The sequence below is a fragment of the Dendrobates tinctorius genome, unplaced genomic scaffold (assembly GCF_039654945.1).
Source record: "Dendrobates tinctorius isolate UK_male_01 unplaced genomic scaffold, ASM3965494v1 ptg000038l, whole genome shotgun sequence".
Lineage (NCBI taxonomy): Eukaryota > Metazoa > Chordata > Amphibia > Anura > Dendrobatidae > Dendrobates > Dendrobates tinctorius.
The window spans coordinates 27,558,900-27,586,491 of NW_027361706.1; the positions used below are offsets into that span (position 1 = coordinate 27,558,900).

Consider the following 27,592-nt stretch of genomic DNA (forward strand, 5'->3'; position numbering starts at 1 on the left):
ATCGGATCCTTCAGATGGAACCTGAAAACCCATCTCTTCAGGAAAGCCTACAGCCTGCAATGACCCCGCTGCCTCCTCACCACTACTGGAGCCACCGCCTCACCATCACTGGAGCTGCTGCAACCCCCCAACCTACTGTCTCCTTCCCCACCATGCTGTAGAATGTAAAGGGGGTTTTACACTAAGCGATATCGCTAGCAATATCGCTATAACGTCACCGGTTTTGTGACGTTATAGCGATATTGCTAGCGATATTGCTATGTGTGATACTTACCAACGACCGGCTCCCCCGCTGTCCATCGCTGATCGCGCGAGATCGGGCGGCTCCATTTCTCGTCGTCAGCTTCCTGCTGGGCTTCCTGCTGTGTGAGACGAGTGACGCTGGACGCGGGCGGGAGGACGTCGGGATCGCTGTGTGTGAAAGGTAAGTATCGTCCGCTGCGTCGCTGCTGAATCGCTGTGAGGTCTTTCTGTGTGAAAGCTCACTAGCGATCATTTAGCGATGCACCAGCGATCCTGACCTGGTCGGATCGCTCGTCGGATCGCTGGTGCATCGCTAAATGTAAAAGGGCCTTAAGCCTGAAAGAGCAGGTTCCTCTCTCCCCTCTGTATCAGTCTGTCATTGTTAGTTTGTTTACTGTAAGTGATATCAGTAATTTGTATGTAACCCCTTCTCATGTGCAGCACCATGGAACCAATGGTGCTATATAAATAAATAATAATAATAATAATCTTTAATGCTGAATGAACTCCGTTAACACATAACACCAAAAAACAATGGTGGAATCACGAGGTTTTGTTTTTCTTGTGCAATTTTACTCCACTTCGGAATGTTTCTATCTCATTTTTCCGTACATTGTACAGTAAAATGAACAGAGTCATTGAAAACTACAACTTGTCCAGCAAAAAAAAAACAAAAAAAACTTTCATATGGCTGCATTGGCAGAAAAATTAAAAAAAAGTTATGTCTCTTGGATGAAGGGTAGAGAAGAACAAAGGTGCAAAAAAACAATTTTTTTTTTAAAATTCCCCGGTTAATACAGAGTTAATGTAACACTATAACGCCAGGTAGTAAAGCTGCATATTAGTGAAAAATGGACTCTATAGATTTATATTTAATTTTTTTTTTAATGGGTTGTTTGTGGGAGGTTGTTATTTTATGGTTCCAGTGCACCTGTAAAATAAAAATAAAATAATAAATATAATTTTTTCTTTTTTTTTTTGCTTATAGTCATCACAGAATTATTTAAGGCCAATGTTGGAACAGTTGCTGGAAGCTGTAACGTCTGCTGCGGATCCTAATGGCAGGGTGATAAGTGAACTGTTTCAGAAAGTTCCTTCTAAAGTGGTAAGTGATTAGATGTGATGGGAATATGCTCCGACTGATGTGTCAAAAAACCGCAACACATGCAGCCACGGGGACTCAAGCAGATTATTCGAGGACGCCAAAGACACTCGGTTAGCAGACGAGCCCAGCACGTTCGCCCATCACTAATGAATACTAATAATTTACAAGACAGTTTCTTTGGTAAAGAATTGCAATGTACCCATAAATTAAATAGGTGCTGTATGGATGTTCTTTATGGGATCTGTTTTTGTTTTTTGTTTTGTTCACTTATGGACTTGAATGGGCAAATCTGACCCGAAAAAATGGAAGGAACTAGGGCATGTTGCAGCAGATTCAGCCCGTAAAACACAATTAATTGCTCATCTGCACTACCTCATTGGAAAACTATGGTCAGTGTGCCGTCTATTTTTTCATGGACTGAATATACGCTTCTTGTAGGTTGAAAGAGTTTTCCGTCAAATTTAAGAGGTTGTCCACCGCTATATCATTGATGAGCTTAGGTCATCAGTGTCTGATCGTCCAAGGTCCTGTATCCAGCACCCTCGACGGTCATCTGTTGGCGATGGCAGCCAGCCAGAGATGCTCAATTGCGGAGCTTCTCCGTCTTCTGATAGTGGCCACTGCCGGGTACTGCACATTCAAATCAATAGGAAGCGGATGTGCAGTACCCGGCCGCGGCCACTATCGGAAGACGGAGAGGCTCTGCAATTGTGCACTTCCGGCTGCCGCCGACACCGATAACAGCTGATCAGAGGGGGTGCCGGGAGTCAGACCCTGACCAATCAGACATTGATGTATGTTTTATAGTGGCCTGGCCAGGTACTACAACTCAACTGCCGCTGAGCTGCAGAATTAGGCACCGCCACTGTAAAATGTACGCAGCTCTGCCCAGCAACGATTGATGGGATTGTTTGTAGTCAGATCCCCACCAATCTGTTACTCTAACGAAGGACCATCAATTTTATACCCTAATAAAACACCTTCAACACCAAGACAAGGCCAGCGTTTTTAAAGACAAGCAAAATGACGTTTTGTGTCAATTGTTTGGAGACCTGTTGAACGATTGATCATAATTTTCCGTTTGTCTTTTTCAGCATTACCCAGACTACTACGCTATAATAAAAGATCCAATTGATCTGAAAACCATTTCCCAAAGGATCCAGGTGTGTACAACTTAGCGTTTAGCTGACCGATGCCTCAATCGGGGCTTATTCTAAAGGAAAATGACTCGTTGCATCTTTTCACTTGCAGTCGGGTCATTATAAAAATGTAAACGCTATAGCCAAGGATATTGATCTACTAGCAAAGAACGCCAAGACCTATAATGAGCCAGGGTCCCAGGTCTTTAAGGTGAGTAAATGATATAGTATTCTGCTTTGTCTATTTTCTGCACTAAAATAATCTTTTAGGTTTTTTTGTTCTGGATGACTTTTTAATTTTCTTTTTAATTATTGCAGTTTTTGCTTTGACATGTATCTCTTTTTTAATACATTTTGCATATATACTAATGTGGTGTTTTCTATTAGGATGCCAACACAATAAAGAAATTGTTTGCACTGAAAAAGTCAGAACTTGAATACACAGAATACTCAAAATCAAGTCTCCGCAGCAGGTGAGAGGCTGGGAATCATCACTTACATAGTTCTTATACTTGATAGAAAAACATAGTGTATATCCCTCAAGGGAAAGGAGGTTGTTAATTCTTAAGTTTTCCCTTTTATAGTTTGCATTTCTCCTATGTCTCATTGGGGGACACAGACAGTGGGTGTTATGCTGCTTGCCACTAGGAGGACACTAAGTAAACCAGAAAAAGTTAACTCCTCCCCTGCAGTATACACCCTCTCGCTGGATAAGATTTCCCCAGTTCTTGCTTAATGTCTATAGGAGGCACTTGGTTCTGGTTTCAGACCCCACCATTTTTATTTTATTTTTTAATTTTCTGTAAATTTTTATTTTTTAATTAACGGAGTGAAGGGGGCGACTGTTCCTTTCTATGGCCCGCTCTCCCCCGAACCAACAACAGGCAAGCACACGGCGTATACCTCCCCGTAAACTTTCCTGCGACGAACGGGGCTGATTCCTCTGACGATGATTCCTTACGATGGACGGATATGAGGGCAAGCGCAGCATGGAGTCCGGCGGAGGACCTTACCTACAGAGCTCGAGAATGCCTTGAATCAGCCCCATAGCTCTCCATCCCCCTACCTATAGGGTGGATCGATTGAGCATACCCCTTTAAGAACTCCTCCAGCTCTGCTACATCAGCCCAGGAGGATGAGAAGACCTGCATGGATTTCACGGACAACGACGGCAGGCTGGTGTAGAGGTATGGGGTCGGGTCCTGGTCCCCGGGAGAGGCGCTGACTTGGTCTCGGCAGCGGTGCTCCGGCGCCCCATCGCAGCTCCCCCCCCGGCGCTTACCGTGTGTAGGCCAAAAATTTAGTCCCCGGCTTTTCCGGCCTACTAGGCCGCAATTTAAATAGCGCCACCCACTAGCGCCGCCCCCTCCCCCCCCTCTGCGCTTACCGCGGGTAGGCCAAAAAATCTAGTCCCCGGCTTTTCCGGCCTACTAGGCCGTAATCTGAATAGCGCCGCCCACGCTAGCGCTGCCACCCCCCTCCTTGGTGCCTCTCGTCTCTTCCCCTCCGGGAAGCCTCTTTAAGTCAGAAAGCGTCTTTACCGCCCGAGCAAGGCTCTGGCGACGGCGGGGAACCGTCCACCAGCAGGGGCCATACTCGCTCAAGGGATGATCAGGCTAGAAAGCGGACCCATGACGCGTCCCCTAGTCACGCTTGCGCTTCAGCACCGGCGAGTTCTGTCTCTCGCTCTCCCTCTCCTATTGTTCGCCTCGAGCACGACTCTGAATTCGAATCTGACACGTCGGGCCCTCAGAATCCTCCAACTGATCAGGAGTCGCTTGATTCTCTTATAGAATCAGTCAACAGGATTCTGGAGTTGGATGAGGAAAATATTCCCGCTCCGGCACACGCTATCTCATTTAAGAGGACCAAATGTGTACGCAGGTCATTTGCCAGCCATCTGGAGTTTAAGGACATTGTCCAGAAACATAGGGATTGGCCACATAAGCGGTTCACAGGGCTAAAGTCTGAGAATACGAGTAAATGCTCTTTTGCTCCAGACCTAATGAAAGATTGGTTACAGTCCCCTTCGGTGGACACTCCTTTGTCGGGTTTTGCTTCTAAAACGATCCTATCCGTCTCTGAGGGCTCCTCAGTCAGAAACCCCTCCGATAGTCGAATTGACTACCTTGCCCGCTCAGTTTTTGAAGCTTCAGGAGCGGCGCTTTTTCCATCTTTCTCGGCAACTTGGGTCACTAAGGCAATGGCCGCTTGGGCAGAAGTCTTAATTACTGCCTTCCAGGGTACCAGTCTTCCTCCGGAGGCAACCAGGGTCGCCAGGCAGATAATTCACACAGTGGACTTTGTAGTGGACACTTCTTTAGATGCCGCCAATTTCGCTGCTCAGACTGTCGCTAATGCGATCTCCATTAGAAGATCCCTATGGCTCCTCGACTGGCAGGCGGATGCCACATCTAAAAGATTGTTGACTTCCCTGCCCCATCAGACTGGTCGTCTTTTTGGAGAAAAACTGGACCACCTCATTTCTGATACTACCGGGGGAAAGAGTAAATTCCTTCCTCAACAAAAGGCTGTTCGGCCGTTTCGGAGTCAACAGTCGACGCTTTTTCGACCTTTTCGCAACAATTCCGGTTGGTCCTCCACTACCTTCTCTTCCGGATCAAGTCGGTCTCCACGAGGAGACAGAGGCTCCCAGGTCTCATACAGACCTCACCACTCTTGGAAGCCCAGGCCAAGTGCATCTGGATCTAGGGGAGCCAGACCCCATAGATCTTCTACACAATGACTTGTTGCGGTATCCGGCGGACAGCGACAAAGTAGGCGGTCGTCTACTTTCCTTCAGTCACACCTGGCTCGCGGTCGTCCACGATAAGTGGGTCAGGGAGCTGGTGTCCTCTGGATACAAGATACAATTTTCGTCCCCCCCACGACACGTTTTTTCCGGTCCTCACCCCCCAAGAAAAAGACAAGAGCCTTCCTTCTGGCTGTTCAGGCTCTGCAAGGGGACGGAGTCATCATTCCGGTCCCTCATCACGAAAGGTTCAGGGGTTTTATTCAAACCTTTTTGTGGTTCCAAAGAAGGATGGGACGATGCGGCCCATACTGGATCTCAAACTGTTAAATCAGTTTGTCAAGGTACTGCGATTCCTCATAGAATCTCTCCGATCAGTAGTCGCTTCCATGGAAAAAGGAGAGTTCCTAGTATCCATCGACATCAAGGACGCTTACCTTCACATTCCGATCTGCCTGTCCCACCAGCAGTTCCTGCGTTTTGCAATTCACGAGGAACACTTCCAGTTCGTTGCCTTGCCCTTCGGACTCGCCACCGCCCCCAGGGTCTTTTCCAAGGTCATGGCGGCTGTCATGGCCATTCTCCACGCTCGGGGAGTGGTGGTGTTACCGTATCTGGACGACCTGCTCATCAATGGTCCGTCCCTTCCAGCCTGCGAGGAATTCATGGATATAACAGTAAATACACTTTCTCGCCTAGGCTGGAAGATAAACTTCGAAAAGTCTTTCCCAAAACCGGCCCAGCAGATTTCCTTTTTAGGAATGATCTTGGACACTTCCCGCAGGTTGGTCATTCTCCCTCCAGAAAAGACCCAAGCCTTACAACAGGCAGCGCGGACTCTTTCCCGACAGGTTTCTCACTCCATTCGTTTCAGCATGAGAGTTCTCGGAAAGATGGTGGCAGCGATGGAAGCAGTTCCATTCGCACAGTTCCATCTCTGTCCCTTACAACACGCGTTGCTGTTCGCTTGGGACAAGAACCCGTTCTCCCTGGACCGTCGGTTCCTTCTGTCCCTGCGGGTCAGACAAGCCCTCAAGTGGTGGACACTGAAGTCCTCCTTGAGTCAAGGGAGGTCTTTTCTCCCAGTAAGATGGTTGGTAGTAACCACCGACGCAAGTCTTCTGGGCTGGAGTGCGGTCTTTCGTCACCACACGGCACAGGGTCGTTGGTCAACTCGAGAGTCACGTCTCCCCATCAACATATTGGAGATACGTGCGATCAGACTAGCTCTATGTTTTTTCCACCATCTCCTCGCAGGTCACCCCATCAGGATCCAATCCGACAACGCTACGGCTGCAGCGTATATCAACTGCCAGGGAGGTACTCGTAGCAGGATGGCCATGCATGAAGTGAGTCACATCCTCCATTCGGCCGAGACCAACCATTCGCCCATCTCCGCAATCCACATCCTGGGCGTAGAGAATTGGGCGGCAGATTTTCTCAGTTGCCAGGGCCTTGCCTCGGGAGAGTGGTCTCTTCATCCTTAAGTTTTTCAGCAGATTTGTCATTGTTCAGATATAAGTTCCCTACACAATGCGGATGCCGCTGCTGCTCTATATAACACCACAATAGCTGTAGCTCTGGAATCAGGTGCCCCTCTCAAACATACCAAAACTCGCAAAATCAACAGACAGCCCTGGTCTGACCAAAGAACTGAGGCGGTCTTCCAGGGCTGCTGAGCGGAGATGGAAAAAATCCCACTCCAATGAGGATTTCATCACATTCAAACAGTCCCTCACTACTTTCAAGGCCACACTCGCTGCAGCAAAACAAACCTACTTCTCATCTCTCATATCCTCCATGCCACACAACCCTAAACAGTTATTCAACACCTTCAATTCTCTCCTCCACCCCCCAGCACCTCCTCCCTCTCCACTCATCTCAGCTGAAGACTATGCCTCATTTTTCAAGGAGAAGATTGATAACATCAGAGACAGTTTTGGTCAACAACCCCCAGTGCCCTTCCTCCTACCTGCCCTGCCCTCCTCCCCCAAAACCAACTTCTCCACCATTACAGAAGATCGACTCTCCACTCTACTCTCAAGATCACATCTCACTACCTGTGCAGTTGACCCGATCCCATCCCACTTCATCCCAAACCTCACCACAGTCTTCATCCCAACCCTAACCCATCTCTTCAACCTATCACTAACAACTGGTGTTTTCCCCTCAAGCTTTAAACATGCCTCAATCACACCTATCCTCAAAAAGCCCTCTCTTGACCCATCCTCTGTATCTAGCTATCGCCCTATATCACTTCTCCCCTATGCCTCAAAACTACTGGAACAACACGTCCATCTTGAACTATCCTCCCACCTCTCTTCTTGCTCCCTCCTTGACCACTTGCAATCCGGCTTCCGGCCACACCACTCCACTGAAACTGCCCTTACTAAGGTCACCAATGACCTACTAGCCACCAAGGCCAAGCAACACTACTCTGTCCTCCTCCTCCTGGACCTGTCCTCTGCCTTTGACACAGTGGACCATTCCCTATTACTACAGACCCTCTCATCTCTTGGTATCACAGACTTGGCCCGATCTTGGATTGCGTCATACCTAGCAGACCGGACATTCAGCGTCTCCCATTCGCACACCACCTCCTCACCGCGCCCCCTATCCGTCGGAGTCCCGCAAGGTTCAGTCCTAGGGCCCCTGCTCTTCTCCGTTTACACCTTCCGCCTCGGACAGCTCATAGAATCTCATGGCTTTCAGTATCATCTCTATGCTGATGACACACAGATCTACATCTCTGGACCAGATATCACCTCCCTACTGAACAGAATCCCTCAATGTCTGTCTGCTATTTCATCCTTCTTCTCCGCTAGATTTCTAAAACTTAATATGGACAAAACAGAATTAATCATCTTTCGCCCATCTCACGTGACCCCCCCCCAACAGACCTATCCATTAAAGTAAACGGCTGCCAACTCTCCAGTCCCACAAGCTCGCTGCCTCGGGGTTATTCTTGACACTGATCTCTTTTTCAAACCACATACCCAAGCCCTTTCCGCTTCCTGCCGACTTCAACTCAAAAATATTTCACGGATCCGTACATTCCTCAACCAAGAATCTGCAAAAACCCTAATCCATTCCCTCATCATCTCCCACCTTGACTACTGCGACCTCCTGCTGTGTGGCCTCCCCTCTAACACTCTTGCACCCCTCCAATCTATTCTTAACTCTGCTGCCTGACTAATCCACCTGTCCCCCCGCTATTCCCCGGCCTCTCCCCTCTGTCAATCCCTGCACTGGCTCCCCATTACCCAAAGACTCCAGTTCAAAACCCTAACCATGACATACAAAGCCATCCACAACCTGAGTCCTCTGTACATCTGTGACCTAGTCTCCCGGTACTTACCTGCACGAAACCTCCGATCCTCACAAGATCTCCTTCTCTACTCCCCTCTTATCTCCTCTTCCCACAATCACATACAAGATTTCTTCCGTGCATCCCCTCTACTCTGGAACGCTCTACCACAACATATAAGACTCTCGCCTACCATGGAAACCTTCAAAAAGAACTTGAAGACCTACCTCTTCCGACAAGCCTACAACTTGCAGTAACCACCGATCCACCAAACCGCTGCACGACCAGCTCTACCCTCGCCTACTGTATCCTCACCCATCCCGTTGTAGATTGTGAGCCCTCGCGGGCAGGGTCCTCTCTCATCCTGTACCAGTCGTGACTTGTATTGTTTAAAGGGGTTGTCCGGGCTTTTCACATAATCTCAGTACATATCTGGGCTGCAGAATTATGACAATAAGTAATTTACTTTCTGTCACTAGTTTGCACGGTTTTCTAGATATTCTGAACAGAACATCCAAGGTGTTATGGCATTGAAATGAGAACTAGTCATAACCTCCTACTCTACTCCAAATATGCCCTCTATAGCAACAACCCCACCCTCCATAGCTACAGGCCTCCCCGTCCACATAAAGAAGCCTATCCCTCCTCACACAGTAACAAATTCTTTCCCTCCAGCAGCCTCAGTGCAGAGAGCTGCTCCTCCCCCAGACACACACAGTTATCTATATCTATGGAAAGTGAAACCAGTGAGGAGGAGGGAAAATCGTCCTGTATTCTAATCTGCCCAGGGGATGGCAGTCACTGATGTAATCTGTTGTGTGACAAAGCCTCTGCTGTGTGAATGAGACAGCTCTGTGTCACTGATGTCTTCACACAGCAGCAGATTTGGTGCAGTGTATGTGTGAAGCTCCACCAAACTCCCAGCAAGCTCCAGTGACCAGCACCACTCACTGCCCACTCATTGGCTGGCAGTAAACTGCACCAGCACTCATCTTTATCATCATTGCAGCATTGGAAAGAACACAGCAGTGATCCTCTATTTGTGAAAGCAGCACAATACATACATACACCCCCCAACACTTCACACTGTTACAGCTGCTGATTGGACAGGCTGCTCCCATCAGTATTTGTGTCATTAGAGACACAGTGCTCACATCATACACTGCACCAAATCTGCTGCTGTGTGAAGACATCTGTCTGTGTCCCTATGTGAGGCGTAGGAGAAATAGGGATTTTTGTGTACTCGCCGTAAAATCCTTTTCTCCGAGCCAATCATTGGGGGACACAGCACCCACCCTGTTTAGCCTATTGGCTCACTGTAGCATTCTTAGGTTTTGACATAGTTATGGTTATTGTTGACTGTTTATGCTCCTACTGCTTTTTTCACCAAACTGGAGAAACCTCATCCAGCGAGAGGGTGTATACTGCAGGGGAGGAGTTAACTTTTTTTCTGGTTTACTTAGTGTCCTCCTAGTCGCAAGCAGCATAACACGCACTGTCTGTGTCCCCAATGATTGGCTCCGAGAAAAGGATTTTACGGTGAGTACACAAAAATCCCTATTTTTGTACCTGATGCATAAAGGAGCTGCGTTTAGATGTAGGGTGTTCATGTCGTGAGACCCTTTTGGTCCTGACCCAACTGTTTACTGTCTGACACTACAAGGAATGAGTATTTTCCCTTGCTAGTGATTAATATTGATCAGCTTCTGGAAGTTGTGTGGGTCGATTCTGCCATTTTCATATACGGATTATCTTGGGAATAGTTTATAGAAGGCAATTATTATTTAAAGGAGTTGTCGCCTTTCAGAAAATATTGCAGTTTTATATTTAAAAAAATGTAAAAAATCGCTTTCTAGTCAGTGTTTACTGGTGAGTCTCCGCCGCTGCTCTTTACTCACCCTCCCCCAGTGACTTTCTGCCTCTCCTCCCGGTGTCTGGCTGCAGTGCTCATGTCATGTCCACAGAGTGGCAGCCAATCAGGCTCTGCCACTGTAGATGGAGCACCCTTGTCAGAGCCATTGAGTTTAGTGATTGGCTGCCTAGTTGTAGACGTGACATCAGGACCACAGCCAACACCAAGAGGTGCGGCAGAAAGTCACTGGGGGAAGGCGAGTAAAGAGCGTTTTGTGTACAGGGCCCAATATTTTCTGATGGTGCCTGTTGTCCTATCCTGTGAATAAGCCTATGTATATTGACTCGCTATTACACTTATCCAATTTTTTAGGAACAAGCGGCCAGCCCAAGGAGATCGATTGTCTGCCATCACAATGGCACTCCAATATGGCTCAGAGAGTGAGGAGGATGCTTCTCTAAACGGTAAGACCTGTTTTTTATTTTCACAGCATTGTGTACCATGGAATGCCGTGGTAACTACTTTTCTTTATCGCTTCATTGGGGGACACAGGTAACCATGGGTGTATGCTGTTGCTGCTAGGAGGCTGACACTATGCAAATAAAGTAAAAACTGGCTCCTCCTCCGTAGCATACACCCACTGACAGGCAGGAAGTACCTCAGTTTAAGCTTAGTGTCTGTAGGAGGCGGATCTGGATCTAACACCAGATCCGCAGTGTTTTTTCTTTCACAGGTTTCTGTGTGAATTTATTAATCTTTTTTCCTTTTTCAGATACAGCTCATCGGGTAACAGGGTGCAGAATTCTCACCCTGTTTTCCCACATTTAAGCGACCAAGAGAGCAGTGTGGTGTCACCCACATCGCCCACTTTCGGACCCACTGGCAGGATTTTGTCCCCTGTCCCCCGTCGGGGTGTTTCAGGGTGACTCTCGGTGGCCAGTTCTTGCCTTATCCCCTCCTCACCCCTCTCCTCGGAGAGGGCTGAGAGGAAGACGGTGGACACCGGTGGTGGCCTTCCTCCTTCTGGTAAGGGGTTGATGCCGTCTTCTGCACCGTCCGGAGACTGTGCGGGAAGGAGGATCTTCATTCCCAGGACCCTCTCACTTCCGAAGGTGCCTGATGCGATCCTCATCTATCATCTAGCAAGAGGAGCCGGATTCAAGCAGGTGGTACGCCAGCGGGCCCCTTCTCCCCCCCCCCCTGCAGCAGCTTCCCCCGTGCAGCAGCTCCCCCGTTTACCTGTGTATAGGTCCCCGCTGTAGATAGGCCACTTTCCTCCCGGCTCCACCTCAGTTCAATTTTCGCGCCTCTAGACACTGGGAACATCCCGGTAACGCTTCTCGGAAAGAAAACATCTGGACACTCTATACCCTTTTAGTTCAGACCTTGTCAGCATATGGTCCGATTCGCCTAAGGTGGATCCGCCTTTATTCACGCTTAGCTTCTCAAACAGTCTTGCCCAGTCCTGATGCGGCGTCTCTCTACGGACAGACAGATTATGGCTTAACTGTATGGGCCTTAGTGGCGTCATGCACTTCTCCCTGACTTAATTTAGCCTCCACTTGAGTGCTGAAAGCCATATCTGCCTGGACCAAGATACTTCGCCGGGGCATTATGGCGGCGGCTCCTACAGTGGAGCTAGCAGATCTAGCACCTCCCTGCCATTCCAGGAATCCAGGCTCTTTGGGACCAAACTGGTCCAGGTCACTGCCGACGCCACCAGAGGTAAGAGCACCTCTCTGCCTTTCCTCTGGTGGTTCTTCCAGCAGGATCGTTCTTCTGCACAAGGGGAAAGAAGGAAACCTTTCTTCAAGCTATTCCTCACTGGAGGCCTAGGACCCGTCTCTCTAAGTCCTCCAGATCCCCCTATCACAGATTCACCTCTAATGACAGGTCACCCCTACCTGGGAATCTTTCCAGGGTGGAAGGCGGGTTTCTTCTTTTCACGGAGACTTGGTTGTCGGAGGTCGACGACGCCTGGGTCAGGGAGATCGTTACATCTGGCTACAAAATGGAATTTTCTTCGCCCCCAGGAAGACGTTTCTCCTTCCCGCTAAATCAACCCTCTTATGGGTTCTCCAAGCCGTCTCTTCCCTGCCTAAGCTCAGGTGTCATTGTACCCGTTCCTTGGCACGGACGGTTTTCTGGGTTCTACTCGAACCTCTTCGTACTCCCGAAAAAAGACGTTTCTCCCCGCCCGATCTTAGACCTCGAGCAGGAAAGCATGGCAGTTCATTGCCACCTCCGGATTCGCCTCTTCAGAATGGAGTCCTTGCGCTCGAGGATCCCCTCCATGGAGCAGGGGGATTTACTTTGCTCTGTGGACATTCAGGATGCTTTCCTGCACATTTCTGTTAGTGTACGGCATCGGAGGTTCCTTCGGTTTGCGATACAGGAGCACCATTCCAGTTCACGGCACTCCAGTTCAGCCTGGCGTCCGCTACCAGGGTCTTCACGAAGGTCATGGCGGCTGTCATGGAAACTGTGCCTTATGCCCAGTTTCATACCCACCCTCTTCAGTTGGCCCTCTGGTCTACCTGGGACAAGAGAATTGTTTCCCTGGACTGTTTCCCTGAATTGGCCAGTGCTTTTACCTCTCAACATGAAGCAGTCCCTCTCTTGGTGGACACTATCCGCCTCTGCCCTGCGCAGGAGGTCATTTCTCCCGCTCCGTTGGCAAATCATCAGCATCGATGCCAGTCTTTAGGGTTGGGGAGGGCTTCCTCATTCTCACAGAGCAGGGTCGCTGGAATGTTCACGAGACCCTCCTCCCCATCAATCTCTTGGAGATCAGGGCAATTCTTCTTGCCCTCTTCCGCTGGTAGTCTCTCCTCACAGGCAAGCCAGTCCGCAGTCAGTTGGATTTTGTCACAGCTGTGGCTTACATAAACCACCAAGGCGGGACTCGCAACACACGGATCAGAGTAGAGGTAGCAATGATCCTGTGTTGGGCGGAAGGCCATGTTCCCACCATATCAGCCGTCCACATTCCAGTGGTAGACTACTGGGAATCCGATTTTTTGTATCTTCGGGGGTTTTGCGTCACTCGAGTAGTCTCTCAACACTGCCATCTTTGACTAAATTTGTCGGAGGTGGGGCATTCCGGATGCCCACCTAATGACTTCTCGTACTAACCAAAATGTTCCCCGGTACGTTACCAGGTCCCAGGATCCGATGGCTGTCGGTTGTGACGCACTTGTGATTCCGTGGTCCCAGTTTCAGATGCCTCTTCTGTCCCCACCTCTTCCCTTAATCACAAAAAAAAAAGAAAAATCAGTCAGAAGGGTTTCCAATAGTCCTGACAACTACAAGCTGTTAAGTCAGATCTGGTACCCGGAGCTGGCGTACATGCTCATGTATGCCTCCTGGGGCTTTCCAGACCATCCGGATATTCTTCCGCAAGGCCCCTCTTCCGCCACAGTTCACATTCGCTTAAGTTTAACGCCATGGCCTTTGAGGCCTACTTCTGAGAGGAACTGGGTTTCTTAGCATCAGGTCATTCTGACCATGCTTTGGGCGAGGAAACCTGCATCCTCAAGTTTCTACGACAGTTACTGAAGATCTGATTCAGGTGGCGTAAGTACAACTATTTGGTTCCGTTAGCCTTATTGGCTACCAACAAGAGAAATCAGGGGAGTTCTGAGTTGGCTGCATTATCCTGCCGTCCTCCGTTCCCTTTCATCCCTCATTAGTGCAGACATTGTCCTTTCTTCTCTAGGTCCTTCTTGCCCCTCTATGGTCCATTCTCTGGATAACTCCTGGGGCAGTTTCTCGCTAGGCCTCGGCTTTCGAGGTTGCAGGGCTGCGACCTAGTCCTCTTCGCACATTCTTGCAAAGTTTAACGAAGTTCATACTCACTCATGCCTTGTCCGACGCAGGCCTAGGAAGGAAAGGTGCTCAGGCGGCGGTTACGCACCGGCCGGCCTCAGTCCTTATTTTTCTCTGCATTCTTTCTGTTCCCACCCTTGGGGACTGCTTTAGGACGTCCCATAGTTACCTGTGTCCCCCAATGAAGTGATAAAGAAAGAAGGATTTTTGGTACTCACCGTAAAATCTCTTTCTTGGAGCCTTCATTGGGGGACACAGCACCCTTGATATTTGTTTGTACTGGTTTTGGGCCTACGTGCCTTGGTTGTTGAGCCAGTACATATGTGGAGTTTGTTGGTTGCTTCTCCTACTGCTTTAACACCTAACTGAGGTACTTCCTGCCTGTCAGTGGGTGTATGCTACGGAGGAGGAGCCAGTTTTTACTTTATTTGCATAGTGTCAGCCTCATAGCGACAGCAGCATACACCCATGGTTACTTGAGAAACTGGGTCTGAGCAGAAAAAGTAAATTAATGCGCATGCAAAATGTAATTGCATATGAACACATGACCTTTACACAGAGAAAAACAAAACACAAAACAAATATCCTGGAATAAAAAAGTAAAAGAATATATTGCAAAAATTGCATGAAGGTAGTAATAATAGTAATAATAAGGGTATTTAGTTAACATAATTTTGATCAAAATAATGTTAACTAAATACCCTTATTATTACTATTATTACTACCTTCATGCAATTTTTGCAATATATTTTTTTACTTTTTTATTCCAGGATATTTGTTTTGTGTTTTGTTTTACCCATGGTTACTTGTGTCCCCCAATGAAGGCTTCAAGAAAGAGATTTTACAGTGAGTACCAAAAATCCTTCTATTGATCACAGTAGATCAGAATAGATATGTTTAAGGGCTCGTGCAGACAGTTCTATTTTTGGTTCAAGTGTGATCCGACAAAACATTGTATCGCTCTCCGACCAATGTTAGACAAGGGGGCTGTCCACCTGTCCAATTTCTTGGACAGAGTCTGTCCGAGGAAAAAAATCGCAGCATGCATGCTTTGCATCTGCTATTTGGATTGTGCTCAGCCATGCAAGCCAGTGAGTCCATGGAAAAAATCAGACCTCCCTTGGATGAACATTGGAGTCCAGTCCAATTTTCACAGACTGACATGATGTATTTTTTTTTAAGCATCTTCCCATTCGAGACAGTGTGATCGGGGTGTGGTCAGTGTGATCACACAGATTTTCTCAGATGAGAGAAAATGCCGTCATGTGACCCTAACTTTAGGAGATGAAGGTGGGGGCATGTTAGAATTAAATATGCCCAATCCTTTGTACTGACCGAAGATTATTAAAACAGATTATCCTGCTCTGAACATTAAGAACACTTTCACTGCGGCCAAACAGATCGTGTTGGGATGGTTGAGAGGAATGGCTGAGCATTCGCTTGACCACTTTTGACAGTGTATGCCCACCTTTACGGAATTATATTACTTTCATTACACACTTATATACAATGTAAAAAGCCTAAGATTACTTTAATTGTAATATATTGACATCTGTAGGATTTTCTTTGGTTTTTAAATTGAGTCCGAGCTGGGGAAGAATCCGTCATCATCAGTGGGAGATGGAATCTATTCAGTTAAATACAGATTGGTTGGGTTTCCGTCATGTCGTCCATCATTTTGCCAGGAAAAAAAATAGCCCAGCAATTGTCTCTGTAAAGGAAACTTGCTGAGGTCTTGTGATCACAGCAGCATCTGCACCCAGTGTGAGAAGGGATGGGGAGAAGTAAAGGCTTGCAGAATTGTTGCTTGTTACATTGTAACATATCAAACATTGATTAGAGCCCCCCATGAGTGCAGCAGACCTCTACTTCTTCCTTAGTTACTAAGGGCTGACCTTTTGAAGGGAAGAGCAGATGTCACTTTAAAATCAACCCCCAATGTCCAGACCTGAAAGCTTGTGACAGACGGAATGGATACGTTGTTGCACTTTTCCCTGCTGTTAAGCCCCAGGAAGCAATATATCTGTTATAAGCCTCTTTATTAAAGGTTTCAGAAAACTCCTGTCCCCAGGCGCAGGTGGTTTAAATAAAAAAGAAAACTGGGTCCAGGGCTAAGTCTTCGCAGCTGCTCTGTAATTGTCTGCAGCACTGACGTGTCGACAGCGCTGCAGCCAATCTGTTAACTCCATTGCTTGTGTTGCTCCATTGCTGTTCTCCTTTGATGTGTCTGCTGTTTGTCTTCTCTGCATTCACTGAGGTTAATAACTTGGTGTCTTCTGTTTCTATAGCAGCGTCATCCATTCGCTATGAAGAGGGCGAGTCTGAAGGGGAAAGCATAACCTCATTCATGGATATATCCAGCCCACTATATCAGCTTTATGAGACTGTGAGGTCTTGTCGGAATAACCAGGGTCAGCTGATCGCTGAGCCTTTCTTCCACCTGCCATCAAAGAAGAAGTATGGAGATTATTACCAGCAGATCAAGAATCCCGTATCTCTGCAGCAGATTAGGTAAACCCCATGTTCCAGATATTAATGTGAGAACCTGTATTACCATATTCCTCTTACTAAAAGTTGTTTTTTGACCGATCCTTTGGATGTAACGGACATCCAGAAAAGGTGAGAACTGCGGCATTTTCTCACTGCGTCTGGATATCTGATTTGTGCGAAGGATGGAAAAGTGAAGCGGCCGCTGGTTGGCTGTAGGGATTGCGTAATATTGTTATTCCCAGGGAGAGCTAGTGCCGATAGTGCTGGAATGGCACCTGCTCTAAAGGTGAGTATATAGGTGTTTTATGACAAATAATAGAATATCGGGTGCACCACAATGTCATAATAATAAATGCGACGCGAATCCGGGTGCTACAGGATGCATGGGGAAATTGCACAACCAAAGAAGAAGAAAAAAGACCAATGCATAGAGACCTGTGCACACCTATAATATATTAAAGCATGTATTTTATTGTAACAAAGACACAACAAGGGAGGATTTAAAAACAAGCTAAAATCATGATACTGACACCCTTCCCTGAATAGGGACAACAAACATGGTGGAAAGCCCTGTACAATAATGGCAAACCCAAACAATGGCACATATAACACAGGTACTATAATACAACTAAATGCATAGAGTCACTGTATACACATCAGCGAAATGCAATAAACCTGAGCTTACTTGTGGTTAAGCACAATATATAAAACACTAATATGGTGAGCTGAGTCATTATATACATATGTGAACAACCTACAAACAAGCAATCTCATGTAACAAAAAACACACAGGCATTTAATGGGCGTCCCCTAAGAAAACCTGAAAAGCACCTAACAGTAAAAAAAGCCATGTGGTATGGTGTAAGAATTGAGTGAGCAAAGCACCTATACAAGTCCCTGCTGGTAGGAGATAAGGAGATGCATGAAATAAGCACATGAAAATGGAGGTTGAAATTATGAATAATACCAAACGTGCCCCAGGCACTATGAAGAGCAGGAGGGAAGATTACTCGAAATAAGCAAGACCTGGAAGTCTGGCTAAAATATCAGCAGAGAGGGCTCCAAAAAGTCTTAATGAAATATCAGCAGGGAGGGCTCCAGAATGGAATAAGTAAGGTGCAAGAGGAAAGGGTGTGGGAAAACCCCACGCGTATCGCTACACCAATGCAGCTTCGTCAGGGGAACCGCATATGAACCGGAAGTCCATGTGGGATTGATGCGCAGGTGCCAAGATGAAATCCAAGATGAGCTGCATCAGCATAGAAGTGCGCGTGCGCAGAAAGTAAACATATCCTGCTGTGGAGACATGAAGATCAGCGCAAGCGGCGAAACATACCTCCTTTGCGCATGCGTAAAGGATGAATGTTCCTAGAAATAAAGGCAAGGAAACCAGCGCATGCGCGGTGTGCGGCCGCACACATAAGTAAAGAGGAAACAAAGCGTACATAAACGAGGATCGTGCGCACAAGTAAACAGGACCAAATAAGAGTAAGATAGGTGGAAAATGTGCAAGATATACATTGCCTGGAGACAACTCATAAGGAATAAAAGATAATTTAGGGCATTGCAGGAAATATCCAGTGGAGGGATACACCATATACCAGGCGATACATATAAGTAAGGATGAAAATGTAACCTATAATAAGAATGTATAGGTAGTAGAAATATGATGTGGCTCTTGAATAGATAAAGGAAGGAAAGAAATGGAAAAATAAAGATGGATGTAAAGAAAATAAAATGAATACTTGTGCAATTATTATACATCGTACAATTAATATACATAAGGATTGTATACAAAAAATAAAAAAAGAAATATGGTGAGAGAAAGAATGACTATACATGTGAATATATGTAGCTTATTTTCTACATGTAAGGTGTTTTATGAGCATGACGCAATTGGAGATACTGATGAAAGCATTTATTGGAATGTGGAAACTTATCAAGAATCCCAAAGAAAGAGTTTGTTAGAAACTATCAAGAAACTGTACTTGAGCTAGGAGCGTAACACCGGTCTTTGTCCAGGGGCTGAGTCCCTCCATTCTAAAGAACTCCGGTAATTTCAGGTTTTGCCAAATAGTCATGACCAGAGTATATTTACCAATGTCTGGTATTTGTTTTGTTTTTTCCCCCCAAGTTTTAACCCCTTAGTTTCGGGGCAAATTTTTTAAATTGTGACCAATGTCACTTTATGTGGTAATAACTCCGGAACGCTTCAACAAATCCTTTTGATTTTGAGAGATTTTTTTTCGTGGCACTCTACTTTATGATAATGGTAAATTTAGGTTGATATGTTTTGTGTTTATTTATAAAAAAATATCAGAAACGTGACAAAAATGTAAAAAGAATTGCAATTTTCAATCATTCAATTATCCCTTTAATCCAGAGAGTCATACCACAGCAAAACATTAATAAATAACATTTACCACATGTCTGCCTTACATCAGCACCATTTTTAAAATGCTGATTTATTCTGTTAGCCTTTCAGGATGTTTAAAAATGTAGCAGTAATTTTTCATTTTTTCAAGGAAATTTACAAAATTTATTTTTTGAGGGACCAATCCAGGTTTGAAGTGACTTTGGGGGTCCTATATATTGGAAAACCCCAAACATGATGCCATTTTAAAGACAGCACCCCCTGACATATTGAAAACTGCAGTCAGGTAGTTTATTAACCCTTCAGGTGATTTTCAAGAATTAATGCAAAGTGGTATAGCAGGAATGAAAAAGTGTTTGTTTACCATCTAAATGTCGGTAACTTCTGAACTGACCGCTATAGCCGGGAGACTCTAAGGCCGCTATTTGGCCATGAACTGCTATGGCAAACATCAGGACCACACAATCATGATCTCGGTGTGTCAATTAGATTAGAGCGGAAGCCCCCACAATCTATTAATCATTTATTTGATGTAATCACTTTTGACAGCAGCAACTAAGGGGTTAAACAGATATGGACGTTGCCAGCACTGATCATTTGTGATAAAGCAAGTTGTCAGCTATAGTGTACAGCTATCAGCTGCTGGATTGTCGCCTGTATGGGGATGATATTCTCTTATATCTCAGGTCAGTAAAAAGACGTATTGGCTGTCATTAAGGGGTTAATCATAAGGACTGCTGTTGGAAGCTTGTTCTTGAAACCACTCTATTCCACCTCCAAGAAGGGCAAAATTGGAAGTCATGGCATATGATCCAATAATATATTAACTGAGGAGCCCTGTAGGTAGTGTAAGTTGTAATTGCGAGGGCAAAAAATTCAACCACGGCTTAGGAGCAGCCAGACCTCCCTCCTTCCTCATTAGTAGCGTCTCATACTTGATTCAGGCTATACCTTTTTTTCCATGTCAATTCCCTAAACATTGCTTGAAATTTAAAGAAGTATTTCAGGGGAGTTAGCAAGCTTGTTGCCTCCGGGTAACCCTTGTGTCTGATCTCTCCTTCAAACCACATATCTAAACTCTTTCCACTTCCTACTGACTCCAACTCAAAAATATCTCCTGGATCTGCACATCTTTTACCCTAGAATCTGCAAAAACACTAGTGCATGCCCTCCTCATCTCCCGCCTCAACTACTGCAACCTCCTGCTTTGTGGCTTCCCCTCTAACACTCTCGTACCCCTCCAATCGATCCTAAACTCTGCTGCCCGACTAATTCACCTGTCCCCCCGCTATTCCCCGGCCTCTCCCCTCTGTCAGTCCCTTCACTGGCCCCCCATTACCCAGAGACTCCAGTTCAAAACCCTATCCATGGAATTCAAAGCCATCCACAACCTGAGTCCTCCATACATCTGTGACTTCGTCTCCCGGTACTTTCCTGCACGCAACCTCCGATCCTCACAAGATCTCTTTCTCTACTCCCCTCTTATCTCCTCTTCCCACAATTGCATACAAGATTTCTCCCGCGCATCCCCTCTACTCTGGAACTCTCTACCACACCATATCAGACTCTTGTTTACCGTGGAAACTTCAAAAGCAACCTGATGGACCTACCTCTTCCGTCAAGCCTACAACCTGCAGTAACCACTGATCCACCACACCACTGCACGACCAGCTCTGCCCTCACCTACTGTATCCTCACCCATCCCTTGTAGACTGTGAGACCTCATGGGCAGGGTCCTCTGTCCTCCTGGACCAGTCGTGACTTGTTCATGATTATTGTACATTTTTTTTGTTATGATTACCCCCCCCCCTCACATATCAAGCGCCATGGAATAAATGGCACTATAATAATAGTCAGTCATTGGTAGCACCTCCCACTGGACTCATATACAGATACTAGAGACTTCAATTAATAAAATACAAGTTAAACTTAATCTTTTCCAACGATCCTATATATCATTCTGCTCAGCGTCCCCTCCTCTATACCATGGTGTGCACAGATCGGCCTGCACATATAATGTGACAGGTTGCCTTTAAGTAATGTGTATAACAGCAGCAATTCCTAGTTACAGATGTCGTCCATATTTTTTGCAGAACTAAACTAAAGAACCAGGACTATGATAGTCTGGACCAACTGGAGGCAGACCTAAACTTAATGTTTGAAAATGCGAAACGGTACAACGTCCCAAACTCGGCAATTTACAAACGGGTCTTCAAGCTGCAGCAGCTGATGCAGGTAAGAGCCCCACCGACATCACTCAAGTTTTAGTATCATGACCGATGGAAAGTAAAAGGTCTGAGTAGCATATAGAGATTTGTGCCTGCTTATTGAAGCTGTCCGCACACTTGGCGGTCAGGTTTGCATGGGAGAGAACTGCGCAGCAAAAAACGCACACCGGAATACCGCAGCTTTTACTTGCAAATTATCTCCTTTTTCTAAGCTCCATGGCTCAAAACCCCAACTTGTATAGACACCCTTACACTGTATAATGCATAAATGTGCTGTTGTAACCAGCCATCAGTTAGCTTGGCTGTTGTGACTGGAACACACAGTCATGGCCAAAAGTTTTGAGAATGACATAAATATTATATTTTCACATGATCTGCTGCCCTCTGGTTTTTATTTGTGTTTGTCAGATGTTTTTATCACATACAGAAATATAATTGCAACAATATTATGAGTAACAAAAGGTTATATTGACAGTTAGAATGAGTTAATGCAGCAAGTCAATATTTGCAGTGTTGACCCTTCTTCTTCAGGACCTCTGCAATTCTCCCTGGCATGCTCTCAATCAACTTCTGGATCAAATCCTGACTGATAGCAGTCCATTCTTGCAAAATCAATGCTTTTATTTTGTCTGAATTTGAAGGTTTTTGTTTGTCCACCCGTCTCTTGATGATTGACCACAAGTTCTCAATGGGATTAAGATCTGGGGAGTTTCCAGGCCATGGTCCCAAAATCTCTGTTTTGTTCCCTGAGCCATTTAGTTATCACCTTTGCTTTATGGCAAGGTGCTCCATCATGTTGAAAAAGGCATTGTTGATCACCAAACTGCTCTTGGACGGTTGGGAGAAGTTGCTCTCCGAGGACATTCTGGTACCATTCTTTATTCATGGCTGTGTTTTTAGGCAAGACTGAGAGAGAGCCCATTCACTTGGCTGAGAAGCAACCCCACACATGAATGGTTTCAGGATGCTTGACAGTTGGCGTGAGACAAGACTGGTGGTAGCGCTCACCTCGTCTTCTCCGAATAAGCCGTTTTCCAGATGTCCCAAACAATCGAAAAGGGGATTCATCAGAGAAAATGACTTTACCCCAGTCCTCAGCAGTCCACTCCCTGTACCTCTTGCAGAATATCACTCTGTCCATGATGTTTTTTCTGGAGAGAAGTGGCTTCTTTGCTGCCCTCCTTGAGACCAGGCCTTGCTCCCCTCCTTGAGACCAGGTCTTGCTTCAAGAGTCTCCGCCTCACAGTGCGTGCAGGTGTGAGGGCACTCACACCTGCCTGCTGCCATTCCTGCGCAAGCTCTGCACTGCTGGTAGCCCGATCCCGCAGCTGAAACACTTTTAAGAGACGGTCCTGGCGCTTACTGGTCTTTCTTGGGCGCCCTGGAGCCTTTTTGGCAACAAGGGATCCTCTCTCCTTGAAGTTCTTGATGATGCGATAGATTGTTGACTGAGGTGCAATCTTTCTAGCTGCGATACTCTTCCCTGTTAGGCCATTTTTGTGCAGTGCAATGATGACTGCACGTGTTTCTTTAGAGATAACCATGGTTAACAGAAGAGAAACAATGATGCCAAGCACCAGCCTCCTTTTAAAGTGTCCAGTGGTGTCATTCTTACTTAATCATGACAGATTGATCTCCAGCCCTGTCCTCATCAACACCCACACCTGTGTTAATGGAGCAATCACTGAAACGATGTTAGCTGGTCCTTTTAAGGCAGGGCTGCAATGATGTTGAAATGTGTTTTGGGGGATAAAGTTCATTTTCTAGGCAAATATTGACTTTGCAAGTAATTGCTGTTAAGCTGATCACTCTTTATAACATTCTGGAGTATATGCAAATTGCCATTAGAAAAAATGAAGCAGTAGACTTTGTAAAAATTAATATTTGTGTCATTCTCAAAACTTTTGGCCATGACTGTATTGGATTATTTCAGGCCATTGCTGCTGAGATTGTTTTTCTAATTGTTCTTTGATGTGAATGTTGAGATGTTCTCCATAGTAGATAATGTGATTGTAAGGAGAAGGCTTTGCTTCACTATTAGTTTTTATTTTTTGTCCTTTATTACGTGCCTGAAAACTACTTGTGCATATTTGTATAATATATATATTTATCTTCACTTTGAACTTCACAGTTTGCGAGCGGTTGATGTTATTTGGTCCTAATTAGAGATGGGCGAGTGTGCTCGGATAGCGCTATGTGAGTTTACTCTGGTGTAATATGTTCGAGTGCCCTCGGCTGATCAACAGCCACACCACGTGCATGGATTACCTGTTTGATAGGCGAACCATGCATGTGTTGTGGCTGTCAAACAAACAGGTGATTCATGCACGTGTGCTGCTGTCAAACAGTTTCGAGACATGCAGCCGCAGGGACTCTAATGTATTACTTGAGCGCGCCCAAGACACTTGGGTTACATCTAAGCATGCTCAATTAGCACTATCCGAGCATGCTCACTCATCACTAGTCCTAATCTGTGTTTGTCTTTCAAGGGAATCTTCATATTTGCTATCAATTGCCTGAGTCCATAGAAATACACTGTTTTCGCCAATGAGATATTAAGTGCTTTGTCAATTCTGGATAATAACCCGGTCAAAAGGAGTGCAGAGCAAGGAGATGGTGGATTTAAAATCTTCTTTTTATTAATGCATAGTCCACAACGCGTTTCAACAGAGTCATCTGTCTTCCTCAGGTGGCAGTACACTGATCACATAGGGGGCAGGTATTTAAAGGGACAGTAGCCAGTAGGAAGCGATAGGTGATTATTACAACATGGCAATTTAAAAACATAGTAAATAAAGTAAAAACAATTATATAGAATATAAAATTACATAACAGATAAAATGAGCAATCACAATATTACTAAAAACATTAAAAAATATTAAAAAATAAACTAAAAAGCTTCATAACGGGCACAGAAACAAAGTGAATGTCAATAAGGCTTCTCAATTGTGAGATTTGACCCCTCTGGTGCCAATGTCCCTAATTTGAAAATCCCAAAACTTTCCCTCCTGATTAAGTTCTCATAGCGGTTTGTCACGTTATCTTTGATATGCTCTATAATTGTGAGCTTCAACGAACTTGGATTCTTATTATGTGCAAGCAGGAAATGTTTAGCTAAACTGTGCAGCAAATACCTGTTTTTGTTGTTTTGACGGTGTTTATTCAGGCTATTGTGCATAGACTGAATAGTCCTGCCCACGTATCGTGGCCCACAATCACATTCAATTAAATAAATAACATAGTTTGACTGGCAGGTGACGTGGCAATTAATTTTAAAAATTGTACCAGTAGTGCGAGATTTAAAATGTTGCACCCCATTCAGAATGGATGTGCAACAAAGGCACTTAGGAGTTCTGCAAGCAAAACACCCTGGGATATGCGAACCTTGAGTGGTTGGTAGAGGTAAATGTCTGACGGATGTATTACTCGGGGCCACAAAATTACGAAGGGTCTGGTTTTTCCTAAAGATTGTCATAGGTTTGCCGGTATGTGGGTTGACAAGACAGGATCACCCTTCAAAATAAACCAATACTTTTTTATTAGATTACGTATGGAGGCGTGAGACTGATTAAAGGTGGTAATTAGGCTCCATTTCACCAAATCCGCAGGTTCGGCCTTCTTTTGCGAAACAATTTTATCTTTACTTCTATTTTTCCATTCTACATGACGGCACCACGGGAGAGGGGTTCCGCCCAACGAGGACCGGAAACCTTCAAGATAAAAGGAACGGCTCCTCTCTCCGCATCAGTTGGTTTCCTGTCCTCGATGGGGAACCCTCAAGATGAAAAACCTCTTGAAGATTATGGAAGAAAGAAGAGGATGCCTGGGCCTGGGTCGAGTGATTACTGGCAGGCGCTGGTCTCCTACACCCGTCACCAGGTACCGATAGTCGCCTCTGGGGCCATATATTCCTATGTCCCCCCCTGAGCGAGTGCATGGCCACAGCCCGTGAGGCAGATGCCCGGGTGAAGGTTGAGCCTCGGAGACCACTTTGGTGTACCCTCCCTGATGACCAATATGCCCCATAAAAGTCCACGGAGGTCACTTTGTGTTCCCTCCCTGGTTACAACCGGTGGCCATACAGCCCATGAGACACCGGTGCCCGGGCAGAAGTTAAGCTTCTCGGAAGCCGCGTAAGTGTACCCTCCCTGTTGAGGCCAGACGCCAGACCCCACTGGCCGTGAGCCCTGGAAAGAAGTTCTGGGTTCCTGTTATCAGTAGTGGCCAGGGTGACGTCCATGTTCCTCCAGGATACCGGGTCCGGTGTGATCGCAGGTATGTGGGGGGCAGGTGTCATGGCAGATAATAGCAGGGAGTGCTGCATTAGCGGTGAACTGGGCGCGCATCGGAAGGGAAAAGCCGGTACGTGCAGCTGATGGGGACACCCAAATGCGCCCAGTGGTCGGAGCTGAGCGCGCACACCGGGGGCAACAGCAGGCGGGGCGCACGCTGGTAGTATAATCCACAGCAGCGCGGACTCCCGGGGAATCCATGGAGAGGCCGGGAGCGCGCACCGGAAGTAGAGCCTGTGGCATCCGGGAGGTAGCAGGAGGGCAGAGAGTGCACACAGGACAGAGCGCGGTACGGCCACATAGCAGTATGCGCGCACTGGTTACAGCAGGGTGCGCTCAGGCACGATCTTCAAGCGGGCATAAGGAGTGCGCTCTAATTATCAGAGGCATGATAGCGTGCATGCGCAAGCGGCCGGCAGGTGGGATCAACCAGGTGGCTAATTACAAAAAAAAAAAAAGGGAGACACACTGATATTTAAACTCAGCAGTAGTACTGGTGGGCGTCACTGAACCATTACTAGGTTAGAAGTGACTGCTTTCGTCAGAAAACAGCAGCAGCTAGGCAATGGAGAGCCCTTCACCAGAACACCTGCAGCCGCACCAGGAGGTGCAGGAGAGGCGGTTGAAGAGCCAGACGTGCCGCAGCAGCAGTGGGAGCCGCTCGGGCAGCGCACGGGCGGATCGTCACCACAAAAAGGAGGGGTCCCTAGTCTCTTTGGGAGACAGTGAGAAGACCAGTCAGCCTCTAGATCCGGTACCCGTTCTGTGAAGCGTCCGAGTGGTGAGTGAGCTTCGAGAAAGTCCAGCACGCTAATGTCTGTTCTTTCTCTCTCTCTTGTCTTCTCTCTCCCCTCTTTTTACATACATTGGTGGGGTGAAGTATAGGAGGTCCCTAAGAAGAGTAGGTCAAAATCCAAGAATAAGGAATGTCCCTTATGCAATAGCCCCTTAGGAGCATCTTGGAGTAAAAGTTTGTGCCAGGACTGTATTAACAAAACAGTAGCGGAAGAGACACCCTCCTTCTCTCTGACAACCTGAGATCCCTACTTCAATCAGAGGTCTGTAAATCAGTGAGGGCGTTACAATCAGCAGATACGGATAACAAAGCAAAGAGATAGATCCGGTCCCTCAGTAGTCTCTCAGGAGGACTCCACAGGAGGACTCGGATAAATCCCGCTATTCGGATAGCAGTTCTGACGAGGAAGACACATTCCCAGTAGAAGCTACAGATAAGCTTATAAAGGCAATCCGGTCTACTATGGGGCTGGTAGATGAGCGAGCAAAAAAGACTGCTCAGGAACTCATGTTTAGCGGGTTGCAAAAGAAAAAACGTAGAGCCTTCCCTATTAATGATCAGCTGGAAGGACTCATAAAAAGGGAATGGGAAAAACCAGAGAAGAAGTCCCAGATAATCAGTTCCCTGAAAAGGAGGTACCCCTTTGAGGAAGAGGCATCCTCATCCTGGGATAGAGCTCCAAAAATTGATGTAGCTATCTCAAAAGTCACCAGAAAATCCTCCCTACCCTTTGAGGATTTAGGTTCCCTAAAGGAATCTCTGGACCGAAAAACAGACAATTGTCTTAAAACAGCCTGGGAGGCCTCGACTGGGGCACTAAGGCCCGCCATCGCGGCCACTTGTGTGGCTAGATCCCTAAAAATTTGGGTTGACAACCTGGAGGATCAGCTAGAGCAAGGAGTCCCCAGGGAGTCTATTTTGGAAGCAATGCCGGCCATCAGAGCAGCGGCGGTGTTTCTCGCTGAGGCTTCAGCAGATTCAGCCAGGCTAGCAGCAAAATCAGCAGCCTTAACCAATGTGGGACGCCGTGCAGTATGGCTCAAATGCAGGCCGGGGGACACACAGGCAAAGATGAAACTCTGCTCTCTGCCATGTGAGAGAAATTTCCTGTTTGTACCGGCATTGGATGACGTATTGGAGAAAGCCGTCGACAAAAAGAAGAATTTCCCAAAACAGCCATTTCAGG

The 27,592-nt window shown here is 46.4% G+C and overlaps 1 protein-coding gene across 8 annotated transcripts in view; it reads left to right on the top strand.

Moving 5' to 3' along the window:
- The window catches only part of PBRM1 (polybromo 1), a 142,830-nt gene that overhangs the window by 39,668 nt on the left and 75,570 nt on the right, over positions 1-27,592 (top strand). For all 8 annotated transcript variants that reach the window (XM_073574310.1, XM_073574309.1, XM_073574312.1 and 5 more), the window contains exons 6-12: positions 1,232-1,348; positions 2,443-2,511; positions 2,600-2,698; positions 2,875-2,960; positions 10,771-10,862; positions 16,515-16,737; positions 21,184-21,325. In XM_073574310.1, coding sequence (XP_073430411.1) covers positions 1,232-1,348; positions 2,443-2,511; positions 2,600-2,698; positions 2,875-2,960; positions 10,771-10,862; positions 16,515-16,737; positions 21,184-21,325 — 828 coding nt within the window. The remainder of the gene's footprint in view (positions 1-1,231; positions 1,349-2,442; positions 2,512-2,599; positions 2,699-2,874; positions 2,961-10,770; positions 10,863-16,514; positions 16,738-21,183; positions 21,326-27,592) is intronic.